Here is a 21,006-nt window from a genome sequence, read left to right on the forward strand (position 1 = left end):
TTGGTTATGATCGATGGGGAACATTACTTCATGGGATAGGCAATGGCAAACATTCAAGAAGCTCATGGGGAACTGCAACAATTGTTTATTTCTGTCTGGCACAAAAGACTTAGTGTCATTGAGTTTTATTATGTCACATTACATCCACCCCCCACCATCTGGCCTGGACTTGCAAAATCCTACCAACTATCCTGGCTTGAGACAATTCACACCTCTTTAACCTGTGATTATCCCTCTCTCTGGATCTGTAATGATTTGATTACCTGCAAATGCTCACATTCCAAGCATTGTCCAGCATCTCTGACTTTGTCTATATAAATATTTCTGGAACATACCTCTCCATTCACCTGAGGAAGGAGCAGTGCTCCGAAAGCTCGTGTTTGAAACAAACCTGTTGGACTTTAACCTGGTGTTGTAAGACTTCTTGCTGTGCTTACCCCAGTCCAACGCCGGCATCTCCATATCATTGAGTTTTACAGCACAGATAGAAGCCCTTTGGCCCATCCAATCCGCATCAAGCCTCAGCACCTAACTATTCTAATCCCATTTTCCAGAACGTGGTCCATAGCCTTGTAAACTGTGGCATTTCAATCGCTCATCTAAATACTTCTCAAGTGTTGTGAGGGTTCCCGGCTCAGGCAGTGAGTTTCCGATTCCAACACATTCTGGATTGAAAGGTTTTTCCTCAAAACTCCTCTAAACCTCCTGCCCATTACCTTAAACCTGTGCCCACTGGTATTGATGCCCTCAACCAAGGGGAAAAGTACCTTCCTGTCAACCCCTTCTATGCCTTTCATAATTTTACACACTTCAATCAAGCCCCATCAGCCTTCTCTGCTCCACGGAAAATAACTCCAGCCAAATCAGTCTCCCTTGATAGCAGAAACGCTTCATCCCAGGCAACGTCCTGGTGAATCTCCTCTGCACCTTCTCCAGTGCAATCACTTCCTTTCTATCGTGTGGTGACCAGAACTGCACAAAGTGCTTCAGATGGGGTCTAACTGGCCTTTTATACAGCTCCATCATTGCCTCCCTGCTCTTCTTTTCAATGCCTCGATTAATAAAGGCAAGTATCCCATAGGCCTTCTCAACCACCTTATCCACCTGCCCTGCTGTCTTCAGAGATCTGTCAACCTGCATACCAAGGTCCCTTTGACCCTCTGTAGGGTCCAACCATTCATTGTGTATTCCCTTGTCTTTGCCACGTTTGTGTGTTGACTGGGAGTGAGTTGTGAGTGAGTGTTTAATAGCAGCTCCCCCTTGTTAGTGGTGAGAAGCTGAGGTGCAAGTCAGGCAAATCAGACATTGAGGGAGCCGATAATGGTGAGAATCTCGTGGGGGCTCATTTTTGGCACTCAGTGGCGTTGAATAAGGGCCGCAATCTCGTCAATGCGGCCGTCGAGAATCACTCAAACAAACACGCCCAAAATAACTCATCCAAATGTTTTCACTAAACATAGATAATCTCCGACAATGCAAATTAAATATGAATTAACAGGAAACTTGTGATTGATTATAAACGATTAAATGACAAGTGCCACTAAGAAAGGTATCATGAATTGGCTCGACAGTACACACAGCATATAAGTCATCAAATTCAGTCACAATGGTTTCGAAACTCTGTCTTCCTCAGGATGAATTTCATATTCTCTCCTACTGGGATGGAACCAACAGCAGGTCCTTGTTTGCAGAACCTTGCTTAACCCGGCCTGGATGGTATAAATTCACCATTGTTATTTTAAACTAACAGTTATAACAACGTATTCTCAGCTTCCGGGTATGTTTTTATCTTCAGCCTGCCTGTGCTGCACAACTGGGATCATTGACTGCTACTACTGGGCTTGGATGCCTCTGCATCCCTTTATACAGCCTCAACCCATTTCAGTTTATCCACAGGTTTTGTTTCTAATCTCAATTTACCGTTTCAGTTTCCTTCGAAAATGAGAGGCTGAGTTTCCTTCTTGGTTCGCCTTTCTGGCTTCCATTTTGACCTTGTGTCTGCCTCAGAAAAATCAAGGCCTGAATTTACAGGATGGAGAGGCTTCAATAGACACAGTCGTGGAGAACTTGCCCGGCCGACACGGAGAGGCCTGCTCCACTTTATACTCCATTGAGCGTTGATTGGGAACATGTTAGACTTTCCTTCACCTTTGGATGCTGTCATCTTGGAGAGCTGTCAGTCAATCAAGTTGGCCAACAGCCCTCCAGGACACCCTCCATCGTGTTGTATGGCATCACCATTGTGCTAAATGGGATATGATGTGCAGATGCCGGCGTTAGACAGGGGTGGGCACAATAAGAAGTCTTACAACACCTGAGGAAGGAGCTGCGCTCTGAAAGCTAGTGATTTGAAACAAACTGTTGACTTTAACCTCGCATTGTAAGACTTCTTACTAAACAAGATAGACTTTGAAAAGAACATAAGAACTAGGAGCAGGAATAGGCCATCTGGCCCTTCGAAACTGCTCCACCATTCAATGAGATCATGGCTGATCTTTTGTGGACTCAGCTCCACTTTCCCGCCAAAACACCATAACCCTTAATTCTTTTATCCTTCAAAAAACTATCTATCATTATCTTGAAAACATTTAATGAAGGAGCTTCAGCTGCTTCACTGGGCAGGGAATTCCATAGATTCACAACCCTTTGGGTGAAGAAGTTCCTCCTAAACTCAGTCCTAAATCTACTTCCCCTTATTTTGAGTCTATGCCCCCTAGTTCTGCTGTCACCCGCCAGTGGAAACAATCTGCCCGCATCTATCCTATCTATTCCCTTATTCCCTAATTTTAAATGTTTCTATAAGATCCCACCTCATCGTTCTAAATTCCAACGAGCACAGTCCCAGTCTACTCAACCTCTCCTCGTAATCCAACCCCTTCAGATCTGGGATTAACCTAGTGAATCTCCTCTGCACACCCTCCAGCGCCAGTACGTCCTTTCTCAAGTAAGGAGACCAGAACTGAACACAATACTCCAGGTGTGGTCTCACTAACACCTTATAGAATTGCAGCATAACCTTCGTAGTCTTAACCTCCATCCCTCGAGCAATGAAGGACAAAACTCCATTTACCTTCTTAATCACCTGTTGCACCTGTAAACCAACCTTTTGCGACTCATGCACTAGCACACCCAGGTCTCTCTGCACAGCAGCATGTTTTTATATTTTATCATTTAAATAATAATCCCTTTTGCTGTTATTCCTACCAAAATGGATAACCTCACATTTCTCAACATTGTATTCCATCTGCCAGACCCTAGCCTATACACTTAAACTATCCAAATCCCTCTGCAGACTTCCAGTATCCTCTACACTTTTTGCTTTACCACTCATTTTAGTGCCAACTACAAATCATCTATGTAAATTGTGAACAATTGTGGGCCCAACACTGATCCCTGAGGGACACCACTAGCTACTGATTGCCAACCAGAGAAACACCCATTAATCCCCACTCTTTGCTTTCTATGAATCAACCAATCCTCTATCCATGCTACTACTTTACCCTTAATGCCATGCATCTTTATCTTATGCAGCAACCTTTTGTGTGGCACCTTGTCAAAAGCTTTCTGGAAATCCAGATATACCACATCTATTGGCTCCCCATTGTCTACCGCACTGGTAATGTCCTCAAAAAATTCCACTAAATTAGTTAGGCACAACCTGTCATTTATAAACCCATGCTGCCTCTGCCCAATGGGACAATTTCCACCCAGGTGTCTCGCTATTTCTTCCTTGAGGCTAGATTCCAGCATCTTCCCTACTCCTGAAGTTAAGCTAACTGGCCTATAATTACCCGCCTACTGCCAACCTCCTTTTTTAAACAGTGCTGTCACGTGTGCTAATTTTCAGTCTGCTGAGACCAGCACAGAGTCTAGTGAATTTTGGTAAATTATCATTAGTGCATTTGCAATTTCCCTAGCCATCTCTTTTAGCACTTTGGGATGCATTCCATCAGGGCCAGGAGACTTGTCTACCTTTAGCCCCATTAGCTTTCCCATCACTACCTCCTTAGTGATAACAATCATCTCAAGGTCCTCACCTGTCATAGCCTCATTTCTATCAGTCGCTGGCATGTTATTTGTGTCTTCCACTGTGATGACTGACCCAAAAAACCTGTTAAATTCCTTAGCCATTTCCTCATCTTCCATTATTAAATCTCCCTCCTCATTCTCTAAAGGACCAATATTTACCTTAGCCACTCTTTTGTTTTTTATATTTGTAGAAACTTTTACTATCTGTTTTTATATTCTGAGCAAGTTCACTGTCATAATGTATCTTACTCTTCTTTATAGCTTTTTTAGTAGCTTTCTGTTGCCCCCTAAAGATTTCCCAATCCTCTCGCCTCCCACTAATCTTGCCACTTTGTATGCTTTTTCCTTCAATTTGATACTCTCCCTTATTTCTTTAGATATCCACGGTCGATTTTCCCTCTTTCTACCGTCCTTCCTTTTTGTTGGTATAAACTTTTGCTGAGCACTGTGAAAAATCGCTTTGATTTAACATCGCTTTTAAGTTCCACCATATTGTGATCGCTCCTTCCGATAGGATCCCTAACTTTGAGATCATTAATCAATCCTGTCTTATTACACAGGACCAGATCCAGGATCGTTTTTTCCCTCGTAGGCTCCATTTCATACTGTTCTCGGAAACTATCGCGGATACATTCTATAAACTCCTCCTCAAGGCTTCCTTGTCTGAACTGGTTAAACCAATCGACATGTAGATTAAAATCCCCCATGATAACTGCGGTACCATTTCTACATGCATCCGTTATTTCTTTGTTTATTGCCTGCCCCACCGTAATGTTACTATTTGGTGGCCGATAGACTACTCCTATCAGTGACTTTCTCACCTTACTATTCCTGATTTCTACCAAATGGATTCAACCTTATCCTCCATAGCACCGATGTCATCCCTTACTATTGCCTGGATGTCATCCTTAAATAACAGACCTACACCACCTCCCTTACCATCCACTCTGTCCTTCCAAATAGTTTGATACCCTCGGATATTTAACTCCCAGTCGTGACCATCCTTTAACCATGTTTCAGTAATGGCCACTAAATCATAGTCATTCACGATGATTTGCGCCATCAACTCATTTACCTTATTCCGAATACTATGAGCATTTAGGTAAAGTACCCTTATGTTGGCTTTTTTGAATCTCAACACCTCGATCAGTAACTTCACTAAAGTTATTTTTCCTTTTAACTTTTCTCCTAATTTTCCTTATCATTGAACCCATATCTTCATGTAATAACCTGCTGCTTCGCTTTCCATTTATGTTTTCATTTCCCGTTTTATTCCTTTTAGTATTACTGGGCCTATTCACTGAGCTTCCCTCAATCACTGTACCTTGTACTGTGGCTCTTTTTGAATTTTGACTATGGCTTCTCTGCCTTACACTTTCCCCCTTACTGCCTTTTGTTTCTGCCCCATTTTACTTCCCTCCGACTTCCTGCATCGGTTCCCATCCCCCACCATATTAATTAAACCTTTCCCAACAGCTCTAGCAAACACCATCCGCAGCTCCAGAGCCGTCAAGCGGTCTAACAAGAGCTGCAACTGAACACACTTCTTGCACGTGAAAGAGCCAGGGTCAGTGAACGTGTCCCTGAGCTCCCACATCGCACACGAGGAGCATGACACGGGTCTGGGATCTCCTGCCATGTCTTAAACCTGAGGTTAACTTGTACAACTACAATTCCAAAACAACAAATTAATAAAAATAGACAAATGAAAAGAAAAACTACTTACCAGTCACCACTACTTTGCTACCGGAGGAAGTGGTGGAAGCAGGGACGATAGTGATGTTTAAGGGGCATCTTGACAAAGACATGAAAAGGATGGAAAGAGAGGGATACAGACCCAGGAAGTGTAGAAGATTTTAGTTTAGACGGGCAGCATGGTCAGCACAGGCTTGGGGGGCCGAAGGGCCTGTTCCTGTGCTGTACTTTTCTTTGTTCTTTGTCTGTTGTACTTACACGCAGGTCCTCTCATGGCAAATCTAATCACAGCCCTCCTGTGATGTCACTCTTCAGTTTTACCCAGTCAGTAGAGGTGTCCCTCGCAGGTCCGGTTCCTCTCCGCGCGCTCTCTTACTCTGCGTTCCTGCCACTCTCCTCGCGCTCTCTTACTCTGCGTTCCCGCCACTCTCCTCGCGCTCTCTTACACTGCGTTCCCGCCACTCTCCTCGCGCTCCCTTACTCTGCGTTCCCGCCACTCTCCTCGCGCTCTCTTACTCTGCGTTCCTGCCACTCTCCTCGCGCTCTCTTACTCTGCGTTCCTGCCACTCTCCTCGCGCTCTCTTACTCTGCGTTCCTGCCACTCTCCTCGCGCTCTCTTACTCTGCGTTCCCGCCACTCTCCTCGCGCTCTCTTACTCTGCGTTCCTGCCACTCTCCTCGCGCTCTCTTACTCTGTGTTCCTGCCACTCTCCGCACGCTCTCTTACTCTGCGTTCCCGCCACTCTCCTCGCGCTCTCTTGCTCTGCGTTCCCGCCACTCTCCTCGCGCTCTCTTACTCTGTGCCTCCGACTCTCTCCTCGCGCTCTCTTACTCTGCGTTCCCGCCACTCTCCTCGCGCTCTCTTACTCTGCGTTCCTGCCACTCTCCTCGCGCTCCCTTACTCTGCGTTCCTGCCACTCTCCTCGCGCTCTCTTACTCTGCGTTCCCGCTACTCTCCTCGCGCTCTCTTACTCTGTGCCTCCGACTCTCTCCTCACGCTCTCTTACTTTGCGTTTCTGCCACTCTCCTCGCACTCTCTTACTCTGCGTTCCCGCCACTCTCCTCGCGCTCTCTTACTCTGTGCCTCCGACTCTCTCCTCGCACTCTCTTACTCTGCGTTCCTGCCACTCTCCTCGCGCTCTCTTACTCTGCGTTCCCGCTACTCTCCTCGCGCTCTCTTACTCTGTGCCTCCGACTCTCTCCTCACGCTCTCTTACTTTGCGTTTCTGCCACTCTCCTCACGCTCTCATACTCTGCGTTCCCGCCACTCTCCTCGTGCTCTCTTACTCTGCGTTCCCTCCACTCTCCTCGCGCTCTCTTACTCTGTGCCTCCGCCTCTCTCCTCGCGCTCTCTTACTCTGCATTCCTGCCACTCTCCTCGCGCTCTCTTACTCTGTGCCACCGCCTCTCACCTCGCGCTCTCTTACTCTGCGTTCCGGCCACTCTCCTCGTGCTCTCTTACTCTGTGCCTCCGCCTCTCACCTCGCGCTCTCTTACTCTGCGTTCCTGCCACTCTCCTCGCGCTCTCTTACTCTGTGCCTCCGCCTCTCTCCTCGCGCTCTCTTACTCTGCGTTCCGGCCACTCTCCTCGCGCTCTCTTACTCTGTGCCTCCGACTCTCTCCTCGCGCTCTCTTACTCTGCGTTCCTGCCACTCTCCTCGCGCTCTCTTACTCTGTGCCTCCGCCTCTCACCTCGCGCTCTCTTACTCTGCGTTCCGGCCACTCTCCTCGCGCTCTCTTACTCTGTGCCTCCGACTCTCTCCTCGCGCTCTCTTACTCTGCATTCCTGCCACTCTCCTCGCGCTCTCTTACTCTGTGCCTCTGCCTCTCTCCTCGCGCTCTCTTACTCTGCGTTCCTGCCACTCTCCTCGCGCTCTCTTACTCTGTGCCTCCGCCTCTCTCCTCGCGCTCTCTTACTCTGCGTTCCCGCCACTCTCCTCGCGCTCTCTTACTCTGTGCCTCCGCCTCTCACCTCGCGCTCTTTTACTCTGCGTTCCGCCTCTCTCCTCGCGCTCTCTTACTCTGCGTTCCCGCCACTCTCCTCGCGCTCTCTTACTCTGCGTTCCCGCCTCTCTCCTCGCGCTCTCTTACTCTGTGCCTCTGCCACTCTCCTCGCGCTCTCTTACTCTGCATTCCTACAACTCTCCTCGTGCTCTCTTACTCTGCGTTCCCGCCACACTCCTCGCGCTCTCTTACTCTGCGTTGCTGCCACTCTCCTCGCACTCTCTTACTCTGTGTATCCGCCACTCTCCGCATGCTCTCTTACTCTGCGTTCCCGCCACACTCCTCGCGCTCTCTTACTCTGCGTTCCAGCCACTCTCCTCGTTCTCTCTTGCTCTGTGTCTCCGCCATTCTCCTCGCGCTCTCTTACTCTGCGTTCCCGCCACTCTCCTCGTGCTCTCTCACTGTGCGTTCCCGCCTCGCTCCTCGCGCTCTCTTACTCTGTGCCTCCGCCACTCTCCTCGCGCTCTCTTACTCTGCGTTCCTGCCACTCTCCTCGCGCTCTCTTACTCTGCGTTCCTGCCACTCTCCTCGCGCTCTCTTACTCTGCGTTCCTGCCACTCTCCTCGCGCTCTCTTACTCTGCGTTCCCGCCACTCTCCTCGCGCTCTCTTACTCTGCGTTCCTGCCACTCTCCTCGCGCTCTCTTACTCTGTGTTCCTGCCACTCTCCGCACGCTCTCTTACTCTGCGTTCCCGCCACTCTCCTCGCGCTCTCTTGCTCTGCGTTCCCGCCACTCTCCTCGCGCTCTCTTACTCTGTGCCTCCGACTCTCTCCTCGCGCTCTCTTACTCTGCGTTCCCGCCACTCTCCGCACGCTCTCTTACTCTGCGTTCCTGCCACTCTCCTCGCGCTCCCTTACTCTGCGTTCCTGCCACTCTCCTCGCGCTCTCTTACTCTGCGTTCCCGCTACTCTCCTCGCGCTCTCTTACTCTGTGCCTCCGACTCTCTCCTCACGCTCTCTTACTTTGCGTTTCTGCCACTCTCCTCGCACTCTCTTACTCTGCGTTCCCGCCACTCTCCTCGCGCTCTCTTACTCTGTGCCTCCGACTCTCTCCTCGCGCTCTCTTACTCTGCGTTCCTGCCACTCTCCTCGCGCTCTCTTACTCTGCGTTCCCGCTACTCTCCTCGCGCTCTCTTACTCTGTGCCTCCGACTCTCTCCTCACGCTCTCTTACTTTGCGTTTCTGCCACTCTCCTCACGCTCTCATACTCTGCGTTCCCGCCACTCTCCTCGTGCTCTCTTACTCTGCGTTCCCTCCACTCTCCTCGCGCTCTCTTACTCTGTGCCTCCGCCTCTCTCCTCGCGCTCTCTTACTCTGCATTCCTGCCACTCTCCTCGCGCTCTCTTACTCTGTGCCACCGCCTCTCACCTCGCGCTCTCTTACTCTGCGTTCCGGCCACTCTCCTCGCGCTCTCTTACTCTGTGCCTCCGCCTCTCACCTCGCGCTCTCTTACTCTGCGTTCCTGCCACTCTCCTCGCGCTCTCTTACTCTGTGCCTCCGCCTCTCTCCTCGCGCTCTCTTACTCTGCGTTCCGGCCACTCTCCTCGCGCTCTCTTACTCTGTGCCTCCGACTCTCTCCTCGCGCTCTCTTACTCTGCGTTCCTGCCACTCTCCTCGCGCTCTCTTACTCTGTGCCTCCGCCTCTCACCTCGCGCTCTCTTACTCTGCGTTCCGGCCACTCTCCTCGCGCTCTCTTACTCTGTGCCTCCGACTCTCTCCTCGCGCTCTCTTACTCTGCATTCCTGCCACTCTCCTCGCGCTCTCTTACTCTGTGCCTCCGCCTCTCTCCTCGCGCTCTCTTACTCTGCGTTCCTGCCACTCTCCTCGCGCTCTCTTACTCTGTGCCTCCGCCTCTCTCCTCGCGCTCTCTTACTCTGCGTTCCCGCCACTCTCCTCGCGCTCTCTTACTCTGTGCCTCCGCCTCTCACCTCGCGCTCTTTTACTCTGCGTTCCCGCCTCTCTCCTCGCGCTCTCTTACTCTGCGTTCCCGCCACTCTCCTCGCGCTCTCTTACTCTGCGTTCCCGCCTCTCTCCTCGCGCTCTCTTACTCTGTGCCTCTGCCACTCTCCTCGCGCTCTCTTACTCTGCATTCCTACAACTCTCCTCGCGCTCTCTTACTCTGCGTTCCCGCCACACTCCTCGCGCTCTCTTACTCTGCGTTGCTGCCACTCTCCTCGCACTCTCTTACTCTGTGTATCCGCCACTCTCCGCATGCTCTCTTACTCTGCGTTCCCGCCACACTCCTCGCGCTCTCTTACTCTGCGTTCCAGCCACTCTCCTCGTTCTCTCTTGCTCTGTGTCTCCGCCATTCTCCTCGCGCTCTCTTACTCTGCGTTCCCGCCACTCTCCTCGTGCTCTCTCACTGTGCGTTCCCGCCTCGCTCCTCGCGCTCTCTTACTCTGTGCCTCCGCCACTCTCCTCGCGCTCTCTTACTCTGCATTCCTGCCACTCTCCACGCGCTCTCTGACTCTGCGTTCCCGCCACACTCCTCGCACTCTCTTACTCTGCGTTCCTGCCACTCCCGTCGCGCTCACTTACTCTGCATTCCCGCCACTCTCCTCGCGCTCCCTTACTCTGCATTCCCGCCACTCTCCTCACGCTCTCTTACTCTGTGCCTCCGCCAATCTCCTCGCGCTCTCTTACTCTGCGTTCCGGCCACTCTCCTCGCGCTCCCTTACTCTGCATTCCTGCCACTCTCTTCGTGCTCTTTACTCTGTGTTCCCGCCACTCTCCTCGCGCTCTCTTACTCTTCATTCCCGCCACTCTCCTCACGCTCTCTTACTCTGTGCCTCCGCCAATCTCCTTGCGCTCTCTTACTCTGCATTCCCGCCACTCTCCTCGCGCTCCCTTACTCTGCATTCCCGCCAATCTCCTCGCGCTCTCTTACTCTGCGTTCCGGCCACTCTCCTCGCGCTCTCTTACTCTGCATTCCTGCCACTCTCTTCGTGCTCTTTACTCTGTGTTCCCGCCACTCTCCTCGAGCTCTCTTACTCTGCGTTCCCGCCACACTCCTCGCACTCTCTTACTCTGCGTTCCTGCCACTCTCCTCGCGCTCCCTTACTCTGCGTTCCCGCCACTCTCCTCGCGCTCTCTTACTCTGTGTTCCTGCCACTCCCGTCGCGCACTCTTACTCTGCATTCCTGCCACTCTCCTCGCGCTCTCTTGCTCTGCGTTCCTGCCACTCTCCTTGCGCTCTCTTACTCTGCATTCCCGCCACTCTCCTCACGCTCTCTTACTCTGCGTTTCCGCCACTCTCCTCGCGCTCTCTTACTCTGTGCCTCCGCCACTCTCCTCGTGCTCTCTTACTCTGCATTCCTGCCACTCTCCTCGCGCTCTCTTACTCTGTGCCTCCGCCACTCTCCTCGCGCTCTCTTACTCTGCATTCCCGCCACTCTCCTCACGCTCTCTTACTCTTTGTCTCCGCCACTCTCCTCGCGCTCTCTTACTCTGCGTTCCCGCCACTCTCCTCGCGCTCTCTTACTCTGTGCCTCCGCCACTCTCCTCGCGCTCTCGTACTCTGCGTTCCCGCCACTCTCCTCGCGCTCTCTTACTCTGTGTTCCTGCCACTCCCATCGCGCACTCTTACTCTGCATTCCTGCCACTCTCCTCGCGCTCTCTTACTCTGCGTTCCTGCCACTCTCCTTGCGCTCTCGTACTCTGCGTTCCCGCCACTCCCATCGCGCACTCTTACTCTGCATTCCTGCCACTCTCCTCGCGCTCTCTTGCTCTGCGTTCCTGCCACTCTCCTTGCGCTCTCTTACTCTGCATTCCTGCCACTCTCCTCACGCTCTCTTACTCTACGTTCCCGCCACACTCCTCGCACTCTCTTACTCTGCCTTGCTCCACTCCCCCACGCTCTCTTACTCTGCGTTCCCACCACTCCCCTCGCGCTCTCTTACTCTGCATTCCCGCCACACTCCTCGCGCTCTCTTACTCTGTGCCTCCGCCACTCTCCTCGCCCTCTCTTACTCTGCGTTCCTGCCACACTCCTCGCGCTCTCTTACTCTGTGCCTCCGCCACTCTCCTCGCGCTCTCTTACTCTGCATTCCCGCCACACTCCTCGCGCTCTCTTACTCTGTGCCTCCGCCACTCTCCTCGCCCTCTCTTACTCTGCGTTCCTGCCACTCTCCTTGCGCTCTCTTACTCTGCGTTCCGGCCACTCTCCTTGCGCTCTCTTACTCTGTGCCTTCGACGCTCTCCTTGCGCTCTTTTACTTTGTCAAAAAGATCGAGCAACTCAAGAATGCACATCGATGAGGCGCTGTTAGCCATCAGCAGCAGCAGAATTGTATTCACCCACAATCTGTAACCTCATGTCCCGGTATATCCCCCACTCTACCATTAGCACCAATCCAGGGGATCAACCCTGGTTCAATGAAGAGTGCAGGAGAGCATGGCAGGAGCAACATCAGGCACACCGAAAAATCAGGTGTCAACCTGGTGAAGCTACAACACAGGACTACTTGTGTGGCAAATAGCATAAGCAGCAAGTAATGGACAGAGCTGAGCGATTCCACAATCAACGCATCAGATCGAAGCTCTGCCACATCAAGCCGTGAATGGTGGGGGACAATTCAACAGGATTAGACTGGGTAGATTCAGAAAACATGTTCCCGATGGTGGGTGAATCCAGAACTAGGGGTCATAGTTTGAGGATAAGGGGCAAACCTTTTAGGACTGAGGTGAGGAGAAATTTCTTCACCCAGAGAGCGGTGAATCTGTGGAATTCACTACCACAGAAAGTAGCTGAGGCCAAAAAGTGTGATTTCAAGAATGAATTAGATAGAACTCTTCGGGCTAAAGGGATCCAAAGATATGGGGGAAAGCGAGATCAGGATATTGAACTTGATGATCAGCCATGATCACAATGAATGGAGGAGCAAGCTCGAAGGGCCGAATGGCCGCCACCTGCTTCTATTTTCTATGTAAGTGTCTGTGTATATTTTAATCGAGGAGGAGGCTTCACAAATATCCCCATCCTCAATGATGGAGGAGCCCAGCACAAATGTGCAAAAGACAAGGCTGAGTAATTCGCAATAATCTTCAGCCAGAAGTGCCGAGTGGATGATCCATCTCGGTCTCCTCCGGTGGTCCCCAGCATCACAGATGTCAGTCTTCAACCAAGATGATTCACTCCACATGATATCAAGGATTGGCTGATGGCACTGGATATTGCAAAGGCTATGGGCCATGACAATATTTCAGCAATAGTACTGAAGACTTGTGTTCCAGAACTGGCCACACCCCAAGCCAAGCTGTTCCAGTGCAGCTACAACACTGGCATCTACCCGGCAATGTGGGAAATTGCCCAGGTGTGTCCTGCACACAAGAAACAGGACAAATCCAACCCAGCCAATTACTGCCCTATCAGTCTACTCTCCATCATATCCTTATTCTTCAAAAAACTATCCATCTTTACCTTAAAAACATTTAATGAAGGAGCCTCAACTGCTTCACTGGGCAAGGAAGTGCTGAGGGTTTTGGCAAAGGTTGGTGTCATGATCGATACAGGCTTGGAGGGCCGAACGGCCTGTTCCTGTGCTGTATTGTTCTTTGAAACCGGAGCACCTGATGAAATTCACGCAGACACGGGGAGAAAGTGAACACTCCACACAGAAGGTAACCCGGGTCCCTGGCGCTGTGAGGCAGCAGTGCTATCCACTGTGACACCCCTGAAGTCATGTTATTTCATAGAGAAGGCAGCTTGCTGAGAGTCCAAGATGAACTTATGACTTTTAAAATAAAACTGCCAAGTGTCTTAATAATGCAATGTCTTTCCAAATTCTAAATGAAAATATTGCTCTTGAAGAAAAACTTCTGACAGTACTATTGCCAGTTTATTGTTGATGTACAAGAATTATATCAAAAATGCATGGGTTTACATCTTAGGAAGTGTTTGACAGGCTGGAGCACTTTTCTTTTGAAAGATGAAGGTTGAGGAGCAGTCTTTAAAATTCTGAAAATTTTTTATGATAGTGGATGATGAGAGAATGTTTTCTCTTGTCAGGAAGTATATCACCAGAAACCTTCAATATATGATCATCACCAAGAAACTCAATAGGGATTCAGAGAAAGTTCTTCACCCAAGGGAATGGTTGATGCGAATTGCATAGATACATTTCAGGAAAGCTAAACAAGGATATAAGGGAGAAGGAAATTGAGGGTTAGGCAGATAGATTTGGAAATATGGGAGGAGTCTCAAGTGGAACATAAACAGTGGCTTGGACTGGTTGGGCTGGCTGGCGTGTTTCTGCGGCGTAAATCCTATACTGTCCAAAGTAAGTATCATGGTGTCAACATAGATCCCTAAGGTCCACCGCTGCACACGCCAATCCAATATGAAAACAAATGCTCACTTGTTGCCTCTGCCCTCTATCCACTGATACATTATTTACAACCCTTGCCTCTTCGTCAGAAGGTTGCGGAATGGAATTCCATTTCAGAAATTTCAGCACCTGAAATTTCAGGAAATGATTTCAGAGAAAAACAAAGGAGTTCATCCCATTGTCTGGCCAATATCTATGAATAAATCAATATTGCTGAAATAAATTATGTAGCATTATCACAGGATATATTTGGGATCTTGCTGTGCACAAATTACAAGAGTTGCAGCATTTCAATAGTACTTCATTGTTGCTAAAGCATGTTGAGGTGGCCTGATCTCTGAAAGGTGCTATTTAAATGCAAATCTGTGTTTGCTTTCACAAGCTTTTGATGATCTCTGTGTTTCATTTCATAAATCTCTCTGCTCCTCGGTAGTTTGTGGATCCCATCACTCTGGTCTACCATTACTGGGTCCAAAGTGGATCAGCTCACTTTTCAGCACGAGTTTTGTCTCCAAACGACATTATTTACTGTGGCAGCGAACCGAGTACAGTCATAAAAATCAGATATAGCTCTTTCATTAATCCTTCATCTTCATTATTTATAAATATAGTGAGAAGCTGAGTACTGAGCAAATCCCTTTGAGGCAATCATTAGTTCTTCGGCAAGTGGGCAGGTCACTCGGAAGGGTTTTGTGAAGTTGTGGATTTGTCATCCACAGTCTCTGCCCATTTTCAATTGGAATGCTGGAATTTACCGAGGCCACTGTGTCCACCGCCTGATTTCATGGAAGTTCTTTGATTGAGATTATCCAATTTGATCCATTTGAAGTTTCACCTCACAGAGATTAACAAAGAATTTTTTTTCCAACAGGATATTTGTTCACCGGAACGACCCCACTTTAGATGATCTCATCCCACAAGAGTATGTTCTATACCTGTGTCCATCAGGTCCACTCTGGGAGCAGATAATGGCATTCTGGACCAAAAGTCAACAACATTGTGGTCGGAATCCAGCACACGAAGTCTTCCCGCATGTTACTCTTTGCCATTTCTTCACAGTAAGATACTTTCCCATCTAGAATACGACCAAAGATCTTCAACATTGCTCATGTGATTTAGACAGTTGTTTCCTTTATGTAAACTTTGACGTAGAATGATTAACAAAATATATTTGGTTTCTAATGAGGGATGGGCTAGTTAAGAACATAAGAACTAGGAACAGGAGTAGGCCATCTGTCACTTGATCTTTTGTGGACTCAGCTCTACTTTCCCACCCGAACACCACAACCCTTTATTCTTCAAAAACTATCTATCGTTATCCTGAAAACATTTAATGAAGGAGCATCAACTGCTTTACTGGGCAGGGAATTCCATACATACACAACCCTTTGGGTGAAGAAGTTCCTCCCAAGCTCCATCCTAAGTCTACTTCCCCTTATTTTGAGGCTATGACCCCTAGTTCTGCTTTCACCCACCAGTGGAAACAACCTGCCCACATCTATCCTATCTATTCCCTTCATCATTTTATGTTTCTATAAGATCCCCCTGCGCGCATCCTTCTAAATTCAAACACTTACAGTCCCAGTCTACTCAACCTCTCCTCATAACCCAACCCCCTCAGCTCTGGGCTTAACCTAGTGAATCTCCTCTGTAGTATTCGGAATAAGGTAAATGAGTTGATGGCGCAAAGCATCGTAAATGACTATGATTTAGTGGCCATTACTGAAACATGGTTAAAGGATGGTCATGACTGGGAGTTAAATATCTGAGGGTATCAAACTATTCGGAAGGACAGAGTGGATGGTAAGGGAGGTGGTGTAGCTCTGTTATTTAAGGATGACATCCGGGCAATTATAAGGGATGACATTGGTGCTATGGAGGATAAGGTTGAATCCATTTGGGTGGAAATCAGGAATAGGAAGGCGAAAAAGTCACTGATAGGAGTAGTCTATCGGCCACCAAATAGTAACGAGATGGTGGGGCAGGCAATAAACAAAGAAATAACGGATGCATGTAGAAATGGTACAGCAGTTATCATGGGGGATTTTAATCTACGTGTCAATTAGTTTAACCAGGTCGGTCAAGGCAGCCTTGAGGAGGAGTTTATAGAATATGGTTTCCTAGAACAGTATGTAATGGAACCTACAAGGGAACAAGCGGTCCTAGATCTTGTCCTGTGTAATGAGACAGGATTGATTCATGATCTCATAGTTAGGGATCCTCTCAGAAGGAGTGATCAGAATATGGTGGAATTTAAAATACAGATGGAGGGTGAGAAGGTAAAATCAAATACTCGCGTTTTGTACTTAAACAAAGGGGATTACAATGGGATGAGAGAACTAGCTAAGGTAGACTGGGAGCAAAGACTTTATGGTGAAACCGTTGAGGAACAGTGGAGAACATTCCAAGCGATTTTTCACAGTGCTCAGCAAAGGTTTATACCAACAAAAAGGAAGGACGGTAGAAAGAGGGAAAATTGACTGTGGATATCTAAGGAAATAAGGGAAAGTATAAAATTGAGGGAAAAAGCATACAAAGTGGCAAAGATTAGTGGGAGACGAGAGGACTGGGAAATCTTTAGGGGGCAACAGAAAGCTACTAAAAAAGCTATAAAGAAGAGTAACGTACATTATGCTAGTAAACTTGCTCAGAATATAAAAACAGATAACATGCCAGTGATAGAAATGAGGCAATGGCAGGTGAGGGACCTTGAGATGATTGCTATCACTAAGGAGGTAATGATGGGCAAGCTAATGGGGCTAAAGGTAGATGGTCTCCTGGAATGCATCCCAGAGTGCTAAAAGAGATGGCTAGGGAAATTGCAAATGCACTAGTGATAATTTACCAAAATTCACTAGACTCTGGGGTGGTCCTGGCAGATTGGAAATTAGCAAACGTGACACCACTGTTTAAAAAAGGAGGTAGGCAGAGAGCGGGTAATTATAGGCCAGTGAGCTTAACTTCGGTAGTAGGGAAGATGCTGGAATCTATCATCAAGGACAAAATAGCGAGGCATCTGGATAGAAATTGTCCCATTGGGCAGATGCAGCATTGGTTCATAAAGGTGCCACACATAAGGTTGCTACATCAGATAAAGATAGAACATAGAACAGTACAGCACAGAACAGGCCCTTCGGCCCTCGATGTTGTGCCGAGCAATGATCACCCTACTCAAACCCACGTATCCACCCTATACCCGTAACCCAACAACCCCCCCCCCCCTTAACCTTACTTTTAAGGACACTACGGGCAATTTAGCATGGCCAATCTACCTAACCCGCACATCTTTGGACTGTGGGAGGAAACCGGAGCACCCGGAGGAAACCCACGCACACACGGGGAGGACGTGCAGACTCCACACAGACAGTGACCCAGCCGGGAATCGAACCTGGGACCCTGGAGCTGTGAAGCATTTATACTAACCACCATGCTACCGTGCTGCCCATATAATGCTACCCGATGCATGGCATTAAGGGTAAAGTAGTAGCATGGATAGAGGATTGGTTAATTAATAGAAAGCAAAGAGTGGGGATTAATGGGTGTTTCTCTGGTTCGCAATCAGTAGCTAGTGGTGTCCCTCAGGGATCCGTGTTGGGCCCACAATTGTTCACAATTTACATAGATGATTTGGAGTTGGGGACCAAGGGCAATGTGTCCAAGTTTGCAGATGACACTAAGATGAGTGACAAAGCGAAAAGTGCCGAGGATACTGGAAGTCTGCAGAGGGATTTGGATAGGTTAAGTGAATGGGCTCGGGTCTGGCAGATGGAATACAATGTGGACAAATGTGAGGTTATCCATTTTGGTAGGAATAACAGCAAACAGGATTATTATTTAAATGATAAAATATTAAAACATGCTGCTGTGCAGAGAGACCTGGGTGTGCTAGTGCATGAGTCACAAAAAGTTGGTTTACAGGTGCAACAGGTGTTTAAGAAGGCAAATGGAATTGTGTCCTTCATTGCTAGAGGGATGGAGTTTAAGACTAGGGAGGTTATGCTGCAATTGTATAAGGTGTTAGTGAGGCCACACCTGGAGTATTGTGTTCAGTTTTGGTCTCCTTTCTTGAGAAAGGACGTACTGGCACTGGAGGGTGTGCAGAGGAGATTCACTAGGTTAATCCCAGAGCTGAAGGGGTTGGATTATGAGGAGAGGTTGAGTAGACTGGGACTGTACTCGTTGGAATTTAGAAGGATGAGGGGGGATCTTATAGAAACATTTAAAATTATGAAGGGAATAGATAGGATAGATGCGGGCAGGTTGTTTCCACTGGCGGGTGAAAGCAGAACTAGGGGGCAGAGCCTCAAAATAAGGGGGAAGTAGATTTAGGTCTGAGTTTAGGAGGAACTTCTTCACCCAAAGGGTTATGAATCTGTGGAATTCCTTGCCCAGTGAAGCAGTTGAGGCTCCTTCATTACATGTTTTTAAGGTAAAGATAGATAGTTTTTTGAAGAATAAAGGGATTAAGGGTTATGGTGTTCGGGCCGGAAAGTGGAGCTGAGTCCACAAAAGATCAGTCATGATCTCATTGAATGACGGAGCAGGCTCGAGGGGCCAGATGGCCTACTCCTGCTCCTAGTTCTTATGTTTGGGGCAGCAGGGTAGCATGGTGGTTAGCATAAATGCTTCACAGCTCCAGGGTCCCAGGTTCGATTCCCGGCTGGGTCACTGTCTGTGTGGAGTCTGCACGTCCTCCCCCTGTGTGCGTGGGTTTCCTCCGGGTGCTCCGGTTTCCTCCCACAGTCCAAAGATGTGCGGGTTAGGTGGATTGGCCATGCTAAATTGCCCGTAGTGTCCTAATAAAAAAAGTAAGGTTAAGGGGGGGTTGTTGGGTTACGGGTATAGGGTGGATACGTAGGTTTGATTAGTGTGATCATGGCTCGGCACAACATTGAGGGCCGAAGGGCCTGTTCTGTGCTGTACTGTTCTATGTTCTATGTTCTATGTTCTATGTTCTTATGTTCCCTGAAGAACCTATTCATCCGGGCTACCATTATGTGGGCCATGCAGACTACCTTGAACTGAATCAAGCTGAGTCTAGCACAGGACGAGGATGCATTTACCCTTTTCAAGGCTTTTTCCCACTGTTCAGTTTCCAGCTCCCCTTCCAGCTCCTCTTCCCACTTCCTCTTCACCTGTCTGATAGGGGCCCCTTCCCACTCTAACAATTCCCTGTATACGTCTGAAACCTGAAATCTTATGTTCTTATGTTCTTCCCACTTCCAACCCATGTTTCTGACAGCACTTTATCCTGTAGTCCCCTCAGGGGGAGGCGGGGAAAGCTTGGGACCTGTCTCCGTACAAAGTCCAGCACTTGAAGATACCGAAACCCGTTCCCTCCCGGCAAGTCAAACTCCTCCTCTAATGTCTCCAAGGTCGGAAAGCCCTCCTGGATGAATAGATCCCCAAACCTCTCAATCCCTGCCCGCTGCCATATCTTAAAGCCCCCATCCAGCTCCCCCCCCCCCCCCTCGGGACAAACCGGTGATTGTCACAGATCGGTGACCACACTGACGCCCCCTCCAGTCTCAAATGCTGCCTCCATTGCCCCCACACCCTCAGGGCTGCCACCACCACAGGACTTGTGGAGTACCGAGCCAGCGAGAATGGCAGGGGCACCATCAGTAATACCTCCAGACTCGTACCTTTGCAGGATGCTGCCTCCATCCGCTCCCAGACCGACCCCTCCCCCACTACCCACTTCCTGACCATCAATATGTTGGCAGCCCAGTAATAGTTAATAAAGCTTGGGAGAGCCAATCCCCCTTCCCCGCAGGCCCGTTCCAGGAGTACCCGCCTTACTCTCGAGGTTTTACCCGTCCATATAAACCTCAATATCGCCACATTCATACTTCTGAAAAAAGCCTTTGGGACAAAAATCGGGAGACACTGAAAAAAGCAAAGCAGTCTCGGAAGGACAGTCATCTTCACCGTCTGAACCCTCCCTGCCAGCGTCAGTGGGAGCATGTCCCATCTACAAAAATCCCTTCTCATTTGATCCACTGCTTTGCCCAAATTTAACTTGTGAAGCTGCCCCCAATCCTTGGCCACTTGAATCCCCAGATACCTAAAACTCTTCCCAACCACTTTAAAAGGCAGCTCCTTCAGCCTCCTTTCCTGCTCCCGTGCAATAATCACAAACATCTCGCTCTTTCCCATATTTAACTTATAGCCTGAAAATTGCCCAAATTCTTGTAATACCTCCATGATTTTGGTCATCCCCCCACTGGGTCTGTGATATAAAGCAGTAAATAGTCCGCATAGAGAGAGACCCTGTGCTCCACCCCCCTCCCCTCACTATTCCCCTCCAGGTATTCGCTGCTCTCAGAGCCATTGCTAAGGGTTCTATGGCCATGGCAAACAGTAATGGGGAGAGCGGGCATCCCTGCCTTGTCCCCCGACAAAGACTAAAGTGTTCTGACCGAACCCGGTTAGTTCTTACGTTTGCCACCAGAGCCTGGTACAAAAACCGGACCCACTCTACAAATCCCTGCCCAAACCCAAACCTGCCTAAAATATCCCATAGATATTCACTCGAACTTCACTCGATCAAAAGCCTTCTCCGCATCCATGGCAACTACCACCTCAGCCTCACGCCCCTCCGCTGGCATCATAATTACATTAAGAAGCCGTCTAATGTTGGATGTTGGATGTTTTAAGTCCAGTCCTGAATGAAACACTTGCCCGACCCGTCCCTTCTTTAATCTAATTTGGTTTCCCAGCTTCAGGTGTGTCTTCTGTAACATTGACACGTCGGCTTTTAACTGTCTCAGGGTGTGAACACACGAGCTCTCTTAACCGGCCCGTTCAATCCGAACATTCCATGTAACCAGTCTGGTCGGGGGGGGGGCTTTTGCCCCCCCTCCCCTGTCATTCAACCATGACCTTTCCTAGGCCAGCTCCTAGCCCGTGTTCTGCACCTCACTTGATCCGCCCCTCGGTAGCGACCGCAATC

At 49.0% G+C, this 21,006-nt stretch overlaps 1 protein-coding gene across 1 annotated transcript in view; it reads left to right on the plus strand.

Annotated features, from left to right (window-relative positions):
* Window positions 1-21,006, plus strand: part of LOC119968698 (ubiquitin-associated and SH3 domain-containing protein A-like) — a 231,182-nt gene that overhangs the window by 15,040 nt on the left and 195,136 nt on the right. The window contains exon 3 of the mRNA XM_038801292.1: window positions 14,923-15,109. Coding sequence (XP_038657220.1) covers window positions 14,923-15,109 — 187 coding nt within the window. The remainder of the gene's footprint in view (window positions 1-14,922; window positions 15,110-21,006) is intronic.

This window comes from Scyliorhinus canicula, chromosome 7 (assembly GCF_902713615.1).
Source record: "Scyliorhinus canicula chromosome 7, sScyCan1.1, whole genome shotgun sequence".
NCBI lineage: Eukaryota > Metazoa > Chordata > Chondrichthyes > Carcharhiniformes > Scyliorhinidae > Scyliorhinus > Scyliorhinus canicula.